Source organism: Micrasema longulum, unplaced genomic scaffold, assembly GCF_059751315.1.
Source record: "Micrasema longulum isolate JH-2025_06_02 unplaced genomic scaffold, ASM5975131v1 h1tg000900l, whole genome shotgun sequence".
Lineage (NCBI taxonomy): Eukaryota > Metazoa > Arthropoda > Insecta > Trichoptera > Brachycentridae > Micrasema > Micrasema longulum.
The window spans coordinates 469474-489181 of record NW_028278091.1 but is presented as its reverse complement, the minus strand read 5'-3'; the positions used below and the strand labels follow the sequence as shown (position 1 = coordinate 489181).

The 19708-nt window shown below is 31.8% G+C and overlaps 1 protein-coding gene across 1 annotated transcript in view; it reads right to left on the bottom strand.

Moving 5' to 3' along the window:
- The window catches only part of LOC148278268 (putative G protein-coupled receptor CG31760), a 119764-nt gene that overhangs the window by 11972 nt on the left and 88084 nt on the right, over positions 1–19708 (bottom strand). Inside the window, exons 2-3 of the mRNA XM_088231642.1 lie at positions 19446–19545; positions 13308–13503 (exon numbers count right to left, since the gene is read on the bottom strand). Of these exons, the coding sequence (XP_088087768.1) occupies positions 13308–13503; positions 19446–19529 (280 nt within the window). The 5' untranslated portion in view covers positions 19530–19545. The remainder of the gene's footprint in view (positions 1–13307; positions 13504–19445; positions 19546–19708) is intronic.

Genomic DNA, 19708 nt, shown 5'->3' with positions numbered 1-19708 from the left:
CCTTTACAAAAAAAAAATAATTTACAGAAATAATCACAGCAGTGCACAATAAAAATGTAGTACATAGTATGAAATAATAGAATAATTTAAACTTAAAAAAATAGTGAACATATAATACAAAAAACTAAAAGTAAAAAAGAAACATAATGTCTCTAAATAAAAGATAACAATAACCATAAGAAAATCTTTTGTTCTAAATATAAATATAACACAGTAATGTTGAAAATAACTATGAAAATTTCAAAAAATATAAGTTTTTTGAGCAATAAATAAAAGTATAAAAGAACTAAAATGAACTAAATAATATCTCTATTTAGTGAAATCATCATCATCAGTTGGTTGGAAAAAGTTTCCATTTGGCAATAAATCTACCAATGTACAATCTAAATTATGTCTAACATGTTAAATAAAGAAATAAAAAATCACGTATTCCAGGAAACAAAGTTAAATTGATAATATATTTAAAAATAAATCCATTATTTTTCAAATAAATAACGAGTGAGAATTTCTTTTAATTCATGAATAGAATTTATATTGAAAATATCTGCATGTGTATTTTAAAATCGTAAATTTCGGGTACCTATATCCTTAGAGTATATATATATAGTATATCTCACTGTTGCTTTGGGCTAAAGATATCTGTGTTTAAAAGCGTAGGTATTAGATTATTTTCTTCTTCTTCTTTTTTTTTTAGCCTTTTCACCTCTCAACTCGGGTGTTCTGGCCAGTATAGAGATTTTGGTTTTTTCTTACATATTTACACATGTGTAAATATGTAAGAAATAATAATATATCCAAAATATAATTATTATTTAATATAATATACATATGTAATAATATAACATATTTACAGCTTAATGTATTTATAACTAGATATTTACATAGAATTTTAAATATTTTTTTATTGGGTGGAAATACTTGATTCTAAATTGAAAATTGTTTAAAAACACAGATGGTTGGTGTTCGCCTAACTCAGTAGGTAGCTACTAGTTTTGTACGTGTAGTTAGTTATTGCGAATTTATTAATTTGTTATTGGTACTAAGAAATTTATTTTGTCACATAATTAGATTTATATTTTAAGTGTTTTTATAAATTGCCTTTTTTTTATAAATAAAAAAAAATCTGACCACGAGCCGGACAACAGAAAATACACGAAGTAAATGGTAGCATACAAGTTTTTTTTCCCTTTTTTCATACATATATGGTTTACTTTTCTCCTAACACTTGTAATATGATAATGATATATTCAGTAACGTATTTACATATTTATGTATAAATAAGTATTCATGTTTGCACAGGACTGAGTTCACTGAGTTGTTTGTTGTTAAAAATTGAAATTGAATAAGCCTTCAATAATTTGTCTATATCTACGCCTTGCGAAATAAAAAATAAATAACGCTATTATATTTGGTACCGCCATATATGAAGAAGGTTGCTACGCAAGTTAGTAATAACAATATTATTGATCCTAAATTCTAAATTCAGCCTTACTACGTCACATGATTGATAACGAAAATGACAAGACACGTATTCAACGAACCTATCTAATATCTGTTTGTTTGTTTACTTTTAGTGATGAGAAATACGGTTTTATGATATTTAATATTTATGACAATCGAATAACTCGAATAACATTTTTGCAACCGAACAAATGCTATTTAACCCTTCCGGGCTCAAGGGGTTATCTAGAGTCCCACAGGTAGCAATTTTTTTCAATAACTTTTTTTTTCATTTGATTTTTTGCAAAATACTATCCCACAATGTTATGAATGTATCGAAATTATAAAAATATTTTTCTGCCGAATTCTTCCAATGAAAACTCGCGTTTGTATTTGTTTTCCCCGTGTGCAAACAGCAAACATTAGAATTCATCGCTTTGCAGTTTAATAATCTTTGATATATTGGTCAGTTAGCACGTGAACTTTTTTCTATTTGGGCACTAATTTCCAGCGATAACCACAAACAAACGGATTTCGTGCTTTACATGTTACATGGATTCCCGTTCCAAACACGTAGCTAGGTTTTAGATTAGTGTGCTTTCACGTATCTCTCGCATCAGTATTTTAGGAAAAAATGTTTGAATATCCATATGTAAAGTTATTTACAATTAGTTGAAAACGGCCCCAAAATCGAAATATTTGGGTAAATCATAAGAACGAAAATATTTCATTTTTTTAATAAAAAATAAATAGTAATGTATCGATCTTATATTTTATTATTTTTCCAACATGTTTCACTGTTTTATCGCAAATCTTATTTCTTTATTATGTTATTATCATACGATTAACTATTTTTATTTTTTAAAGTAGGTACAATAAGGGTAAAAAACATAACTGAAAGTAGTTTAAAAATTAAATCAAAGTAAAAAAGTTATGTTAAAAGTATCTAGTATCTAGTCAGTATTTATATAAGTGTAAATAATATTTAAAATGAAAAAACTCACTAAAAGTGATTAAAAAGTATGAATTTAAATAAATAAGAATAAAAAAGATGTTCATATCCAAGAAAAAACATTTTCAAAAAGGAAAAATATTTTTGTTTCTAAGGAATTTAAAAAAGAACAGATGAGAAGCAACAATGAAATAAATAATAAAATATCAGTATTTCAAGTAATCTTTAAAATTTGAAAAAAAAAATATTACGAGAAGATTTTAAACTAAAGATTTAAATGTCTAAACTAAAGTATCGAGTATTTTGATATTTATGTACATTCCAAATATCACGATATTTTCGAACCCTGTTAATGACTAACGCGTGTAATAAAAATATGAAGTTTTGCGCATCGCCACTATCTTCTATAATTTGAAGAAATTTTTCCGCGCATACGTTCCGAGAATAGCTTCGATTATCGATGTACAATATTCCCATAAACAGGTGAATTTCCTCGGGTGGCTCACGGTTTACATTTCACACCTCGGTGCCTTCCGTCAAAGCCTTTACTTCGGGAGGCTAATGAGCCGAACGACCCTCGTATATTATCTTTATCCCTTTGTATAGGTTACATCCACATTTATACATTAGCCTGGCCAGTAACCGCAGATTAATGGCGTCAAGTAATTACATTTATAAAAAAAGTTCCATTATCTTGTTTGACCAGCTAACTGACTTGTCCATGGTGCGTAATTCAAAATGATGGACCCAATTCCGTGCAGATACATATCCTGGATCACCTGGCCATCAAAGCGAGGTCCAAAAGTTTCTCCATTTTAACAATTAACTTCCAACTAAAAGAAACATTAATTTGTCGTTGCAATCACCGATTTGTATAAAGCAAATACTAAATAGTTCTATACACATTTCTGTAGGGCGCACAGCGAAAGGCGATCGAATCGTGCATATTTTTAAAACTCTTGTATTACAAGATGGTTTGAGTGACAACTTGCACACATAAAATGATATTTTTTTAAATTTTTTAAATTTTTATTTTATTTAAAAAAACTTTTTTATATTGATTTTTTTGTTTATTTTACAATAAACACAAGTGATAAAACAGAGTATTAAAAAAATAAAGCATACTTAAATAGTAATGAAATACATATTAATAGTAAAAATAGTAAACAAAAAAATCCTACAAAGGCATGTCCTGTTCGTGGGTATACAAGAAAATGTTAATGAATTTTTGTTCCTATAATAAATAATGGACCGTTATAATTTTTGTGTAATATAAGAAAGAAAATGTAGAATATTCATAATAAATACTGTAATCTGGACATATGTAATAACTGCGAAAACATGAAGTCTGAAATGTGCATAAAATACCTGGGAGTTATCATTGACTGTCAACTTAAATGGACTAATCATCTTGAAGTAATTGTTAATAAACTAAGACATTTAACCTATGTGTTCAAAATACTAAAATGATAAATATGATAAAATTTTTCATTTAATTACTTTGTCCAACCGGCAGAAATGATCAGACATAATATACTTACGAGAAGGTCTCTGGTTCGATTTTTGACGGGGTCGACATGAAATATAATTTTATTTAGGAAAACGCTGACACAATTTATAGTCCCTGGACAGACATTTGAATCGTAAACTGATCGTCTTGCCTTCAGGTATAAAAAAACAATTAATAAGTGTACCGATGCAGTCCCCTGTATTGACTGGTGCGGATAAGGGAATGATGATGATTTTTGAACTTTATTGTTAAATCAGATTCTAACGATTTTCTGAAAATTTATATTTTAGGGCCAATTTCATGATGTAAAAAACCGTGCATTCAATTTATTTTTTTTAACTTAAATGACTTATTTACGCCCTTATTGCTTTACATTGTATTTTTTGAAATTTGCTACATAAATGATTATATGAATACAACATTTAAGGATAAATTTCATCAAATTGTTCGACGATTTACCATGGAACCAAGTCCTTTTAAAAAAAAAATATTAAGTAATTATTTTTTTCATAGCTTCCTTACATATCCTATTTCCCACCTGCTAAAAAGCCTCTAAAGACGAGGCTTAGCGGGTTATTCCTTTTGAAAAAGTAAAAAAATACAGGTCGTATCATTATTACCATTTATAAGTACCTTATCCACATCGAAAGGTACAATAGGGCTCTGCGTTAGTACTCCGATCTCAGTACATGTCCGCGGCAATGAGCAAGTTCAGTGCTACGGGAAATTGGATATAAAAATCTAATCTAATAGGGAGTTATTTACAACTCGTTTAAAATGGTCCCAAAGTAAATGGGTAAATAAAAAATATTTTTTTTCCAACGCGCGGTAAAAATTAGAACAAGTAATAACGAAAATTTAAGAATAAAAAAAGATTTTAATAAAAACGAACTACTTTCAACGACGTCACTAGTTTTTTTCAGAATACACCGATCATAGACTTGTGATATATTTCTGGTTTACGGAAAGCCAATTCATCAATCAGCAGAACTCACTGAAGAGAACTGGTGACGTCACACGCGGAGTTATTTCAAAATCACAAAACTTTAAATAATCATGGCGCTGATAAAACGATACATATTTTTTATTATTTTGATAGTCTATTAACAAATAATAATTATAAAAAACCACAGAACTTCCACATTCTCATATTTATTTGCAAACCAGTGCATGCGAGTTATATGTAATAATACTAAATGTGAGAAAAGAAATTAAGTCTGGTTGGTCTCCGTGGAATACGAAAATTTGGATTCAAATAAAAAAAAAAACAGTTCGACACAACTGCCGTAAAGGACACTCCAAGGTCGCAGTGGCCTTATGCTGTAAATAATTCGTTTCGTAAATTCATTCGTATTGTATGAGAGGGAACGAGAGCGAAATTATGGTTTTGATTGCGTTAGAATGAGATGGACATATGACGAACGAACGAAATTGTGACCGAATAAGCCTGCTGTATATTTTTTAGGTAAAAGTATTTAAATTGAATTGAAATATTTATAGCACTTACATAGTTTAGGGTCATTTAAATAACTATAAATAAAAGGGCTTTAAAACATAACCCGTGAAGAGGTAATACGTTTTCGTTATCTACGATAAGTGTCTTGTAAACTCATATCTATGTGTAAAATCGCTTCCTCGAAAGCGTAAAGAAAATTCATAGGAACATTTTCTTAAAAAAAGGACGATCAATACTAATCTTTTACTTACAAATATATTTTGAAGTGAAATGTAAATCTCCTAAGACGACGATTGCTTTACATCTATTGTAAGGCCTTATTGAAATAAATTCGACCCTTATTATATGATATAATGGGTTTTGAACGATTCTGAACAATTACTCATGTAAAGGTCATAAGTTCGAGATTTTCGTTAAATATTGTATTATGTAAGCGTTCATTTAATTATGAATTACGGAGTCGGCACGAAACCGTGATAATGAAGATAATGAGATTTAAAACGCTACCAAAAATAGTTTAAAAGGCGGCCTCCGTGGTGTAGTGGTCAACTCACGCACGGAAGGTTCCGGGTTCGATTCCCGGTGAGAACACAAAAAATAAAATGTGATTTTTCTCAACCCTGGGTGCTCTGTGACGTAATTCACCACTGTAATTAGGCCTCCTGGCCTGTTGTGGTGCAAAAAAAAAAAAAACAATATTTTCTTTGATGTAATAACAATATAAACATCTAGCCAGAAATTAACCATTATCAGAAAAATAATTTAAATTGTTACAAATAAATACATACACAAAAATGTGGTCATCATTCAAAATTATTTTACCAAACTTTGACGCCCATTCCAAAATCAATAAATGACCAAGTAGAAGCAATTAGTGGTAGGGAGGAAAAAATTAAAGCGGGATTTCAAAACGTGAATCTTCGAAAGATTAGTAGTGTTATAGTAGGGTTGCCATACGTCCCAGTACACTGGGACATGTCACCAGTTTAGAAACGCTGTCCCGATCTTCCCAGTTAGCCCGTCAAATGCCCCAGTCTGAATATATGAGCCGCGGTATTTTTCAAAAATTGCAGGTAGCGGGAGACCACCAAAAGTGGTAATCGACACGCCCATTGTTGCAAGTTTATTTCTTGTTTCTACAAAACCAACTGTTTTTATTTGAGAAACAAATAAAGAAAATATAAAAATCTAACATAGCCATTATAGAAGTCAAAGGCTACATAAATAGTCTTAAAAAGTCTCTGATGGAACGGAAAGAAGCCTAGTTTTAGGGAATTACAACTAAAATTCAATGTGTAAAAATGTGAAGAAAGATTCTCGTTATTCGGATTCGATAAAATTATTTGATGAAGAAATTAATCACTACTACAAAACGAGTCTAGAATATTTGGAGCAATGGAGTCGCCCTCTCACAAAATTTGAAATATTTCTCGGATGAATCTCACAACCTCTCCACAATGGCAGGATGCAGAAAATACAATAATTTATCTACAAGAGAAAGGCATAGCTATTACAGATGCTTGCTTTAAAGAAATATCGTACCTCAAGGATTTTACGGAAAAACGAAAAGATAATGAAGTGTGGACCAAAAAAGACATGCATGATAATTGGTTAAACATATTTTATGAAACCGAAGTATTTGAGAGGAAAATCAATTTAATCGTGATGTGTCAACATTTATACGCCATCCCTGGTCATAATAGAAATGTTGAGAGAATCGTTTCTCAAGTAGTTACCCAATGTACGAAAGCACGCAATCACTTTCACATCAAAACGGTGGAAAGCCTCATTCAATGCTAGTTTAATTTCAACATGACTTGTTTTGAATTTCACAAATATGTTTCTGGGAAACCAGAGCTCTCGAAGAAGGCAGAACAATATAAGAACAGTTGAATCTTTTTGAACTGTCAAATGCAAAATATAATCAAAATTATTATTTTGCAATATTTTGCTCCCGTTGAATTCAAATCTATGTCATGTGTTCTACGTCATTCTATTATTAGCTAAATGAACATAGATAATAAAAAAGCTCCTTTATTATATTTATCTGTTTTTCTTATTATTTATTTATTTTAAGGTCATTGTTCATTTATGCAATTCAAAGGGTATTGAAATTAGGTAGATCCCTACAAACTAATACGGACAGCATTCTCACTCAGCGTAGAACATCTGTACATGACTTTTCTTGAGTTTGGATTTGTCCCGGTCAGTACCTGGACTTTTATGGAAACCCTATATAGTGACACGAAAAGAAATGTTTAGCTTAGTAGAGTCCTTAGAAGTACAGCATTATTAGTAATGCCTACATCTAATACCGTATATATATAAAGTATGTATTAAATTCAAATTTATCTTTCTTAAGGGTCAGATTTTAGGGTATGAATTTTGTGGTATTTTTTTTTTAAATTCTGCGTGAAATCATGCCTTCAATAATCTCTTTTAAAAAATAAAACAGTTAAAATATTTTAGTTCATATCTTAGTTCTTTATATGAAAATCAATGTAGGTACCTAAGTTTGGTAAACATTTTAAGAGGCGTAATCAGCCGGTCGAAAACTAATCAGATTTAGTCATATTAAACTTTCAATCATATTATTTAACAGAAATATCTAAAAAAAATATTGTTTTTATCTAATGCATATTTTTTATATTTTTTATGGCGTAATTTTGAAAAAAAAACAGCGTTTTTAAATTGCTAAATCGTATGATTTCCTTACTTTTTATGGGACTATTAGCCTTAAGTTTTTCATAACCCTTATTATATGCTTTACTTTCTGAGGTGAAAAATAAATTATGTTTTTCACCCATTGACTGATATTATAGTAATGATAAGGTAGTTTTTTCTTGAACCCGCAATTTTATAAAAAACTTTTTTCTCCCGCGGAATATATTATGCTGATTTATAAAAGAAAAGTAGATAAAGAACATCCCTCTTTCATAACTTATTCAGTTCCTTACTAAATCATAATTCTAACTAGAAAAAAGTTCATCCACTCGAGAATTCCAATACCTGCATACTCGTGTATCGTATATCGACTATGTATCATAAGAGGAAAGGCGGTCTGACTGGTTTTCATACAAACGTATTCCTGTATTTTCTCCCTGGATTATGGCACTGGAGCAGTGGTTTTGACACTTTATAGATTACTTACCATTGTCGTGTCTCCGTCGATTTGATTTTTTGATAAATTGTTTCTTATGGGAGCAACAACCATCCAAAAATCCAAAAAGCGCCCAATTATATTTGCCGTCTTCAGACGTGTGGTATACCGATATGATAAATAATTTTGAAAAACGCAAAAGGTATAGACAGAAAATTTTCTGATACTTTTTCAAAAAAAAAAAACCACAGCCATGCAGTGATAAAGTTAAGTGAGTTAAAAAATACTCATGAGTTGATAAATATCAAACGCCAGTATGTTCACCCAATTTACTTTTTGATATTTGTTCTACAAAATGACATGTACGGAAAAAAGACCAATTCAGTACTGTTCAAATAAAAACATGTCCTTATTATTACAATAAAACACTTAAAAAACTCTGTTTCAATTCAGAAACTAGCGGGTCCACGTGGACACTGGGGTGGATCGTTGTGGACATACCTGCGTTTGATATTTATCAACTCATTTCACTTTTCCCTAGGCAGACTAAGAATACAGTTCACTATCATCAAACCCTTATCCGCATCCAATGGTGCAGAGGGAACCGAAAATTCGAATTCAGCGTATGTTGATCAATCGTTAGGAAGGTAAGCTGATCAGTATTATGCTTCACGTGTCAGGCCAGGAACCGTGAAATACTTCAGTGTAAAACCACTTTTGAAAACAAATGTTTCATGTCTGAAACAATTAATTTACTAACTGTCAAACAACTTTATGTTAGGGAAGTTCTAACAAATTTCTAGTCTTCAATAAAAAATAGATCACAAAAAAATATTAAAACAAGATATGCAATGAGCATAAACTTTGGGGTACCTCAAAGTAGAACTACCTCTTTTCAGAGGCATTTTGCAGTATTAGGCCCTAGGGTTTTTAACATGTTGGACCCTGTCATAAAGGCGTCTGTCAGTATCAATGTTTATAAGAAGAAGGTGAGCAAGTTGATAAGGGGTAGATCTTTTTACATTCTGTAAATTATTTTCATGACTAAAAATTGTGTTGCTTTTAATTGCCAAATATCTCCTTATTGTTTTTATTTACATTGTATTTTTACTTTTTATGCTTATTCATTTACATTTGTTTTATTTTTTCTATTATTACTAGTATTTACTCGTATGTTTAATTTTTAAATATAAATGGTAATATAAATGGTATAAATGGTATTTTCTCTAATTTATATTTGTTCTTCAATTTTTTATTACTATCGGTATATTTTCCAATTTATATTTATGCTTCAATTTTTATTATTATTAGTATGTTTTCCAATTTATATTTATGATTTATTTCTGAATTACTAATGCTTTATTTTATGATTTGTATTTATGCTTCAATTTGTATTATTATCGGTATGTTTTCTAATTTATAATAATTATGTCTCATTTCTTAACTATTAATGTTATATTTTCTAATTTATGTTTCAATTTTTATTATCACCTGCATGTTTTCTAATTTATATTTATATTGATTTTTTTAAATGTTATTATTATTCTTTTAATTTATTAAGCATCATTTATTAAATTTAAAAAAAAACACATGTAAAAAAGAAGGTCCTTCCTAAACATAGGAATTTCCTAGCTAGTCGGGACCTGAAACAAAGAAACTCCGTACATTTCAAAACTGTGAAATACATAAATAAATAAATAAATGTCAACCCTCCCAGGAATCGAGCCCGGGACCTCTAGCCTGGTAGGCAAACGTGTCAACGGTTACACCACGATTAGACGTTTCTACATTCATTTAAATTTTTCAGGATTTATACTTGAGAACGGTAATCGAGTCAAAAACACACAGAACTGCATTATTCATCCGTCCGGATAGAAAAAATCGGATAGATACAAAATACAGTTATGTATGTGAAATCGAACAAGAACACTATACATGCGTTCTCGCCTCGATGAGACGGCTGCACTCCGGTACAGCGTCGTAGCTAGGGTCATGAGGGCCCCTGGCAAGATTTGAATTTTGCGCCCCCCAGGACTTATTTTCTAAGAAGAGAAAGAGAAAAGAAGGCTGTGGGTCTGCGAAGTGCGCCCTCCTGATGGTTACGCCCCTGGCGGCCGTTCGCCTGGCCGGCCCCGAGATACGACGCTGCTTAGGTAAAAATATTAAAAAAGAAATCAAATGGAGATTAGAGGTGGTTTAAAAAAAATAAACCGGTATTTTTTTAGAAATAGCTGAAACGGGTTCTGTAAAATAAATTGAACTGTTACTGAAACAAAAAATGAAACGAAACTGATTCGAAATAATAGATTATTTTAAAAACAGTTTAAAGCAGCACTGTCGGCAAAATAGTGGCCACCCCCCCCCCCCTAAGATCACACTTTTGTTTCGCTTTAATAATCCGATTATGTGTTTGCCTACCATTTTTAAGGTCGCAAGTTCGATTCTCGGAAATATCGATTCGATAGAAAAAATAAAGGGGAATTAGGTATAAAAAATATATATTCTTACGTGCGGTAAAAGTTGGAGCATCAAATTGTACAACGAAGTATCTTTGAAATGTATGAAAAAAATAATAAAAATGATTTTAATAAAAACGAAATACTTTGCATGACGTCACTAGTTCTTTCGAATCAACCAATGATAAGTGAGTTGTGATAGGTTTCCGGTTTACGGTAACGAATCAGCAGAACTTATCGAGAAGAAAGGGAGGAGAACTTGAGACGTCACAGGCGAAGTGATAAAAAAACTACAAAACTTAATACGATACAAAAAAACTAAAATTGGCTTAGTAATAGTCTATTAACAATTAAAAATAAATAAAAAAAAACCACTGAACTTCTTCGTTGAGGCGATGAAAGAAAATTCGCCAAGGGAGCTAAAAGGCAATCCGAAATCTGTCTACGAGAAGTGCTATGAAAATTGGAAAAAACGTTGGCATATATAGTATGTATTGCCGATAGGTAAAAATTAACAAAATAAATTGGGTTAGTTTAAAAGTCTATTAACAAAAAAAACACAAAATTTCCTCATTCTGTGGCACTTATTTAGATAAAAACGTGTTCCTCTTATTTTAGTAACACAAATATGACGTGTTTAACACTAAAATTGAGAAAATTAGTTAAGTATGCAGTTCCACTCTAAAAGGTCCGAGGAAGGTTGGGGTGAAGAGATAATAATTAGGAAAAAATATTCATTGCAATATTTCAGTAATAAAATTGGTTTGTGTTGTATATTTGGAAAATACCATTGGGTAAACTAGTACATATAACTTGATTTAAATTGCATTTATAACAGAAACCCGACGATTTAATGTGATATATTTAGTATTCACAAATCATTAGGAATGCAATAGTAATGTTAATATTTAATCAAATTACCCAATATGTACATTGGTAATACAAAATACCCTAATTCGTCTAAATTTGCCACCCTCATTTAAGTAATAATAACTACCAGCTCGATCGAATGTTTAATTACCTACACTAATTGAATGTATTATGCATGAGAGTTACCTGTTACACCTCACACGAGGTGTTTTAAAGGGAAATATTATTTCAAACGGATAAAACATGAAATTAATATGAGATCTATTTAACGAGACGACATGATAGAAAGCGCACCTATCCAATTAGATTTTTTGGAATTATTTTTTTATCATTTTTTACAGGAATCATATCGCCTCGATTTAGAGGGTCATCAGCAGATGAGACGGAAAGGATATGGCAGAAAATTATGAAAACAGGCCACAGCACTCAGACCAATTGGTAAAAAAAAAAATTCTTCGATTTTTTTCATACAACTGACAGGAATCGATCCCGCGACGCCAGTTTCATAGTTGCCCGTCTAACTAACTGCGCCACGGCCCCTGTTTGGTACAGCAAATAAATATTTTTCCGACGTGTTTCTAATCAAAGGCAAAGGCAAAGGCAAAGGAACAACAATAATGATTTAATATCACATTGCGTGTGATTCGTATCGCAGGTGTGACTCTATATCATGTGTGACATAAATAACATGTGTGACTTGTATAACATGTGTGACTAGCATCACTAGTCACTCGTATTATAGATGTGACTCGTATCACACGAGTGACTCGTATCACAGGTATGACTCGTATAACATGTGTGACTCTTATAACATGTGTGACTTGTATAACATGCGTGATTTGTATCACTAGTGACTCCTATTATATATGTTACTCTTATTACTTAAATGACTCGTATCACAGGTGTGACCCGTATAACATGACATGTGTGACTCGTATAACATGTGTGACTTGTATAACATGTGTGACTTGTATAACATGTGTGACTCCTATTATATATGTTAGTTGTATTACACGAATGACTCGTATCACAGGCGTGACTCGTATAACATGACATGTGTAACTCGTATAACATGACATGTGTAACTCGTATAACATGTGGGACTTCTATAATTTGTGTGACTTGTATAACATGCGTGATTTGTATCACTAGTGACTCCTATTATATATGTTACTCGTATTACACGAATGAGTCGTATCACAGGTGTGACTCGTATAATATGACATGTGTGACTCGTATAACATGTATGACTTGAATAACATGTGTGACATGTAAAACATGTGTGACTAGCATCACTAGTCACTCGTTTTATAGATGTGTCTCGTATCACATGAGTGACTCGTATTACAGGAGTGGCTCGTATCACAGGTGTGACTCGTATAACATGTGTGACTTGTATCACTAATGACTCGTATTATAGGTGTGACTCATATCTCAGGTGCCAGTGAGATTTGACTCACATAATACGTGTCAGAACGACTTGTCTCGTACCACAGGTTGCGACTAACTCGGAATATCCTTACCTTGAGGTGGCGCAGGGCCCAGCGGCGCGAGGACGGCGGCCGCCAGGCGCGCCTGGCTGCGCGCGGTGCTGAACACGCGCGCGTCCAGGTGTACGGGCAGCGCGAGCCACTCGCGCGTCACGCACAGCGTTCCGCGCGCATTGCTGCTCACGGAGTGCACGGCGCGCAACGCCTCCTCCACGTTGTTGCTCTCCACCTGCAATGTGTGACATGAATATGTGAGGGCACGTTGATGGCGATACGGGCATTTAATAATAATAATAGTAATTCTCTTTTCTGCGTTGGTATACCAACCGCGGCGTATCCTGATATTTTTTTTGTTAAATGAAGATAAAATGGCGAGTCTTTCGCTTCAGGTGCAAATCCATAAAATATAAAATATTCTACAGTAAAAGCATTTAAAAATAAATATTTTACATCAACAATGTCGGGAATCGAACCGAAGACCTCTCGTATTGTGGACAAATGCTCTGACCCTTAAACCACTAGGCGGGTGGAATTAATTCGATTCAGTAAAAAGGCTAATTGGTGCTGAGCCAATATCATCAGATTAAGAAAGAAAACTTTTATTTTTATTTTTAACAATAAATAATTGGTAATAAGTAAAATACACACATAAAATGTTCCTAAAAAGTAAAAATAACAAAATAAATTGAAACAATATTATAACAAAATGAGCCAATGGCAAGAAAAAAAAGATTTCTCACAGAAAAATAAAATCAATAATAGACTTAGCATAAATAAACAATTATAATGTCCAAATAAGGAAGTTCATCCTTACGGAAAATTGGATATCTGATAAACCATCAGTTTTGAAGAGAAATTTAAAAATTTGGTTGACAGACATTGGAAGTAAGGAATCGGAGAATTTATTGAAGATAGTAATCTAAATATTATGCTATCCCATTGAATCATATATAAATTTATTGTATTTTCGCATGTGCATATATATTGTGTATGAATGTGTGTATATATATGTATGTATATGTGTGTATATATGTATGTATGTGTATATGTATGTATGAAGTATGTATGCTTTATATTTATGTATTTAATTGTATTTTTACATTTAATGTAAACTTAATTTTTTTTTTCTTCTCTTTTGTTTTTTTTATTTTTTATTTCTTCAATATTGTTTTTTATTTATAGGAAAAATATTCGTAAACCATATTTGCCGCAACAAATCGGTTTCTTAGAACAGGCATTTGCCCATATAGGAACCGATTGCAACATTAGGCGTATTAATATTTCTGGCTTGCCGACCCTTCATATACTGAGCCTACTCCTAGTACTAGCAGAATTTGCCAGAGTGTTTTTTGTGCCATTTTGTAACATTGTATGTATAAACTAATAAATAAATAAATAAATAAAAATAAAATGTATTCTTAAGCGCGGTTAAAATTAGAGCAATGGGAGCATGCGGAGAAGTTTTATGAAAATGTATGAAAAAAATGATTTCAATAAAAACGAACTACTTTGAATGACGTCATTAGTTCTTCCGAATCGACCAATGAGAAGAGAGTTGTGATAGATTTCGAAATTGCGGTAAGTCAACTGACCGATCAGCAGAACTCACCGAGAAAAAAGGGAAGAGAACTTGAGACGTCACATGCGGAGTAATTTTAAAAATATAAAACTTTAAAAAATCATGGCGCTGACAATACGAAGTCTCGTTGATATGAATCAATTAGCCTTTTTTTATCTTAACTATTTCTACTACCATTATTCATGTGACATATCACATTCCGTATACTCTATTCCACGTACCACCCTTCACACATCATACTCCAAACTCACAAAACAATGAGAACACTAACACAAATAAAATCATCTGTAGATACCTATTTTTATTATATTTGGTAATAAATTGTCTTAGTCCGCATCCTCCTCTCCGTTCCTCTCTATCCCTGAATAAATATAAATTTTATAGTGAGAAGATCTTTTAACATAATCATGTATCCCCATTCTGCGGGCCAACTGTTTGTGATACCTGATTTTTATCATTCGAATCATTTCTATCAAACTTATATGTTATTCTTATTTATAATATATACATAATATATGTAGGTGCATATAATATGTATTTGTATGTTCGTTTTGAATCAACGTACGCGTATTGTCATACCTACCTTGTATTATTGTTGACATTACATCGTGTTCACTGCATTTTGTGGTTACCTACCGTAATATTCAATCAGTGTGTATCAATTAAATTTTAAAATGCTTTTTTTTTCTAAATAAGGGTTTGAAATTTACCATAATTTAAAAAAAATACAATTTATAACATTTATTTGCTTAAATATTTACAAGAGGTTTCGAAAGTAGGTATAAACTTTTTTTTCTTACCTAAATAATAAAACTTCTTACCAAGCTTTTTCCATACCCCTTTGAATATAATTACAAGTTTTATTATTTTTTATACTTACGCACCCACACACACGCACCTACCCTCTCATTCATTCACACACGCACATGCACCCTCTCCCTCATTCATTCATACATACACAAATTCACACACACACACATGAATACAAACGTCACACACATACAATTACGTAAACTCTTTTCTTTTATAAAATAATGTATTATTGATTTGATGATTATGATAAAATTATAAATAAATTTATCAATGAAACTTCTTGGTTTAGTTTCATTGATAGGTTTATTTATAATTTTATCATAATCATTAACTATGGAGTTTTATAAAGAAATATCAACCAAAAACATCAATATTATTATTGATTTACTGTGGATTATTTTAATTGGCTCCAGTATTGTTAATATATTTCTACTCGTTTTTTATGTAATAGCTGTAAAACTCCCAAATAAAATAAAATAAATAAATTACATCTTGTCCTGTTTAGAAATTTGTATAGTGCAACATTTAACAACTTTACAAAAGATGTTTAAAATATTATCATTAACAATAGAATGTGAATTTAAAAAAGAAATCTTATTTTGTTAAATAAATGTTATCCGCAAAGGTTTATACATAAATTAATTTCGAATAAAAAAACAATAATGTCCTACCGACTGTGGGAATCATTATTATTATTATTTTTTTTTAAAGTCTGAGCTTCGAAATATTCCGTCTTTTATGTAATATAATACGACGTTACAGCATCGTTACCAAAGGATTTTTTTAGCACAGCCTTTTAAGAGTTAACCATGATATAGAACAGAACATACCTAACAAATAGGCATAAATAATAAAATAAGTTACACTCTAAATAACTTTTATTATCATGTTACTTTTCCTTGCATAGCGAAGGGTGGTTTACGTACATGCCAACCCTTTTTACATCCAAGTAGAGTTATGTATTATAATTAAATTACAGCAAGCCACAAAGCTTCCGGAGTATGAAACCACCGTTCTGTAAGTGTATGAGTTAGGGTATAAAATATGTACACAATACGATAGTAATAATTTAGAGTATTACCTTCATATTTTTAGGAACGGAATGGAAAATGTTGTATTTGGAAATGGAAATGATAGAAGAATCAGAAATTTTGAGCGAGTGGTAAAACAGTGAAAAACTTTGGAGAAGTTTTGTTTGAAAACGTTGTTTCTGAAACTGAATTGCGTTAGTTATGGTTTTCGGGATTTAAAAAAGTTTCATATAAAGGAAAATGTCTTTGAAATTCTTTCCATTAGCAAATAAACCATGTAAATTGCATATTAAGAAAGATGGGTGTCTCCATTAAGGTTATTTAAGTGAAAACTGGCTTATCAGTGAGTAACCTCTAAAATTAAGAAAATAGCGCAATGAAGAACTTCAGTGCTACGTGAAATTGGATACGAAAAATGTTTTCTTACGCGCTGTAAAAATTAGGACATTTAATTGTACAGTGAAGTATCTCGAAAACATGAATAAAAATGAACAGTGAACTACGTCGCAAGTTCTTCCGAATCAACCAATGATAAGAATATTGTGATGGATTTCCAGTTTTCGGGAAGCCAACTCACCAATCGAAAGAACTCACCGACTAAAACTTGTGACGCCCCTGGTTGAGTAATTTCAAAACTACAAATCTTTAAAAAATCATACCGCTGATAATACGATACACAAAAACATATTTTTTTGTCTTAGTATGAGTCTATTAAAAAATATTTTAAAAATCACTGAACTTCTTCATCGAGTACCGCCCCGGTTTCGTAGTCGTACTCGCATTAGAGATTTTAAGAGTTATTTAAATGCGAGAGTCAATTTAGTTTACACAGCCATTAATCGCATGAACATTATAAATTGGAATCAAGTTGGAATGGATTAATCGCAAAATAAAAATGAATCATGAACACTAAAATTATGTTGAGAATAAAACCATATTACACGTAGAATGAATGCCCGAGGTAAGGGCACCTCGAGTTCTTACACAGTGAAGCGGCCCGGAGGCAGACCATTAAAAGCCCCACCCATTGCCCGGATCCGTTATAAAGAGATTGTGGCCTCTTTTCAGATGCGCACATTGCAAAAACAAATTTTCTGCTTTTATGAACGGTTAATTACTTTTCTAATTACAAATTTAAATATATAGTTTATTTGCCTGTCCCCCTTAATCTAAGTTTTCCGATTCTGACGGTGATAGGGTATGTCAGTTCATTAGCTTGTTAGTAAACCGGGAGAAACAAGTCCGATCGGGCAAATCGGAGCCGTCGCGCGTCGCCACCTCTCCCCCGGCCATTCTGTGACAGTTTGTACAGAGCAACCTTCTCACGTTAAGAGGCAGACAGAGGATTTGAATAGATTGTGTGGAAGAGGACTGGAGTAGGGAAGGAGGCAGCAGAAACTGGAGGATGAGCAGAAACAGGGCTGGTATTCTGAACGGAATTGTGCGCGAAGATATCGGTCTGTTAAAAATGCGTTTTATACGCGCGCTTTTGCGTTCAGAATACCACCCCTGAAGTCTTTTTTATTTAATGCACAAAATACACAATTTTATAATAGAGCACAAGTATATTTTTTTAATGTCCCGACTTATTAGAAAATTACGTGTTTAGTCGGGACTCTTCAATATAAAAATCAAAAACATTTATTAACATATTAAAACAATATACAAAATAATATACAAAATAATAATAGAAAAATAAAAATAATAAAAATTTACATATGCCGAAAAATGAAACGCTGAAAAGTTATAAAATAATACATGGCAATATGTTATTAATAATTTATAGTAATATTATAATTCAATGCGGTAATTAATTAATAGTAAAAATAAATACAAAAAAATACAAAAAAGTAATAATTGTAACACATCTACATATATTGTAAAATATATAATTTAATAAACATAATAACAAAGTTAAAATATATATTTACAAATATTTATGCATCACATATACATATACGTATATGGATAATAATGAAGAAAGCGTCAATATTATATATTTATTCCCGAAGCAATCTCATACAGTGATCTCTACCCCTCGATAAAATCCAATTATGGATCTTCATCTTAAATATAGACGTTGTTTTGGAAAATTTAATATGTTCATCCGAGACGTTGAACACTCTTGGAGCTATATATGAAAAGTGTCTCCGAGCAAACATCGTACGTGTTTTCGGTATTAAGAAGTTTAGGTTACGCGAAAACCTCGTACGGGCATTCTGTTAGAACCTCCTTCCGTAGTCGCCTGATCAGAAAATTGACAATACATTCTTGATATAGATTTGACGGATATCAAGAACTTTTAACAATTGAAATAATGGTTCCGATGGGTGGATTGGAGGACACCGAAGCATAACTCTAAGAATTGGTTTTTGCGTCTTGATTAGGGGGTCTGATTCTAAGTTCGTTTGATTAGTCTGATTCTAAGTTCGCGATAATTTAACACGAGCTCGTGTTAACAAACAGTTTTTCTCTAATATTTTGTATGTAAATACACGAGATAATACGGCCACGAGAGCGTTTGGAATACCAGCCCAGAATACGGATTTGAATTCACGTTCGAAGTAAAGCGCGGCCGTGTTAATTTCAGCGTTAACTTGAGATAGCGCGGACTCTGAGACTCCGAATCAGGCCGCAGGAGCCGATGGAGAGCACCCAGAAGAGACTTTTACGACCCGTTGAGAAGTAGAGGGATCGCGAATCGATTAACTTTAAGTCAAAGATTTTATATTTAGAATTTCTACTCACATCATATTGGAGGTCTTCTATGGCAGAAAGAAGAGCTGGTTGAACAAGTAAAATAATGTGCACGAAGAAAATCTTCCTGATCATACCGCCCCATGAGGTCCTGAAAATAAAACACAATTATTAATCACACAACTGACAAAACCACCTAGACAAGTCTCACGTAAAAAAAGAGAAAACGCGGTCTAGCCTTTTTTTCTACAAACGTATTCCTGTATTTTCACCCTGGATGGCGCTTGAGAAATTATTTTTACACAATACAGATA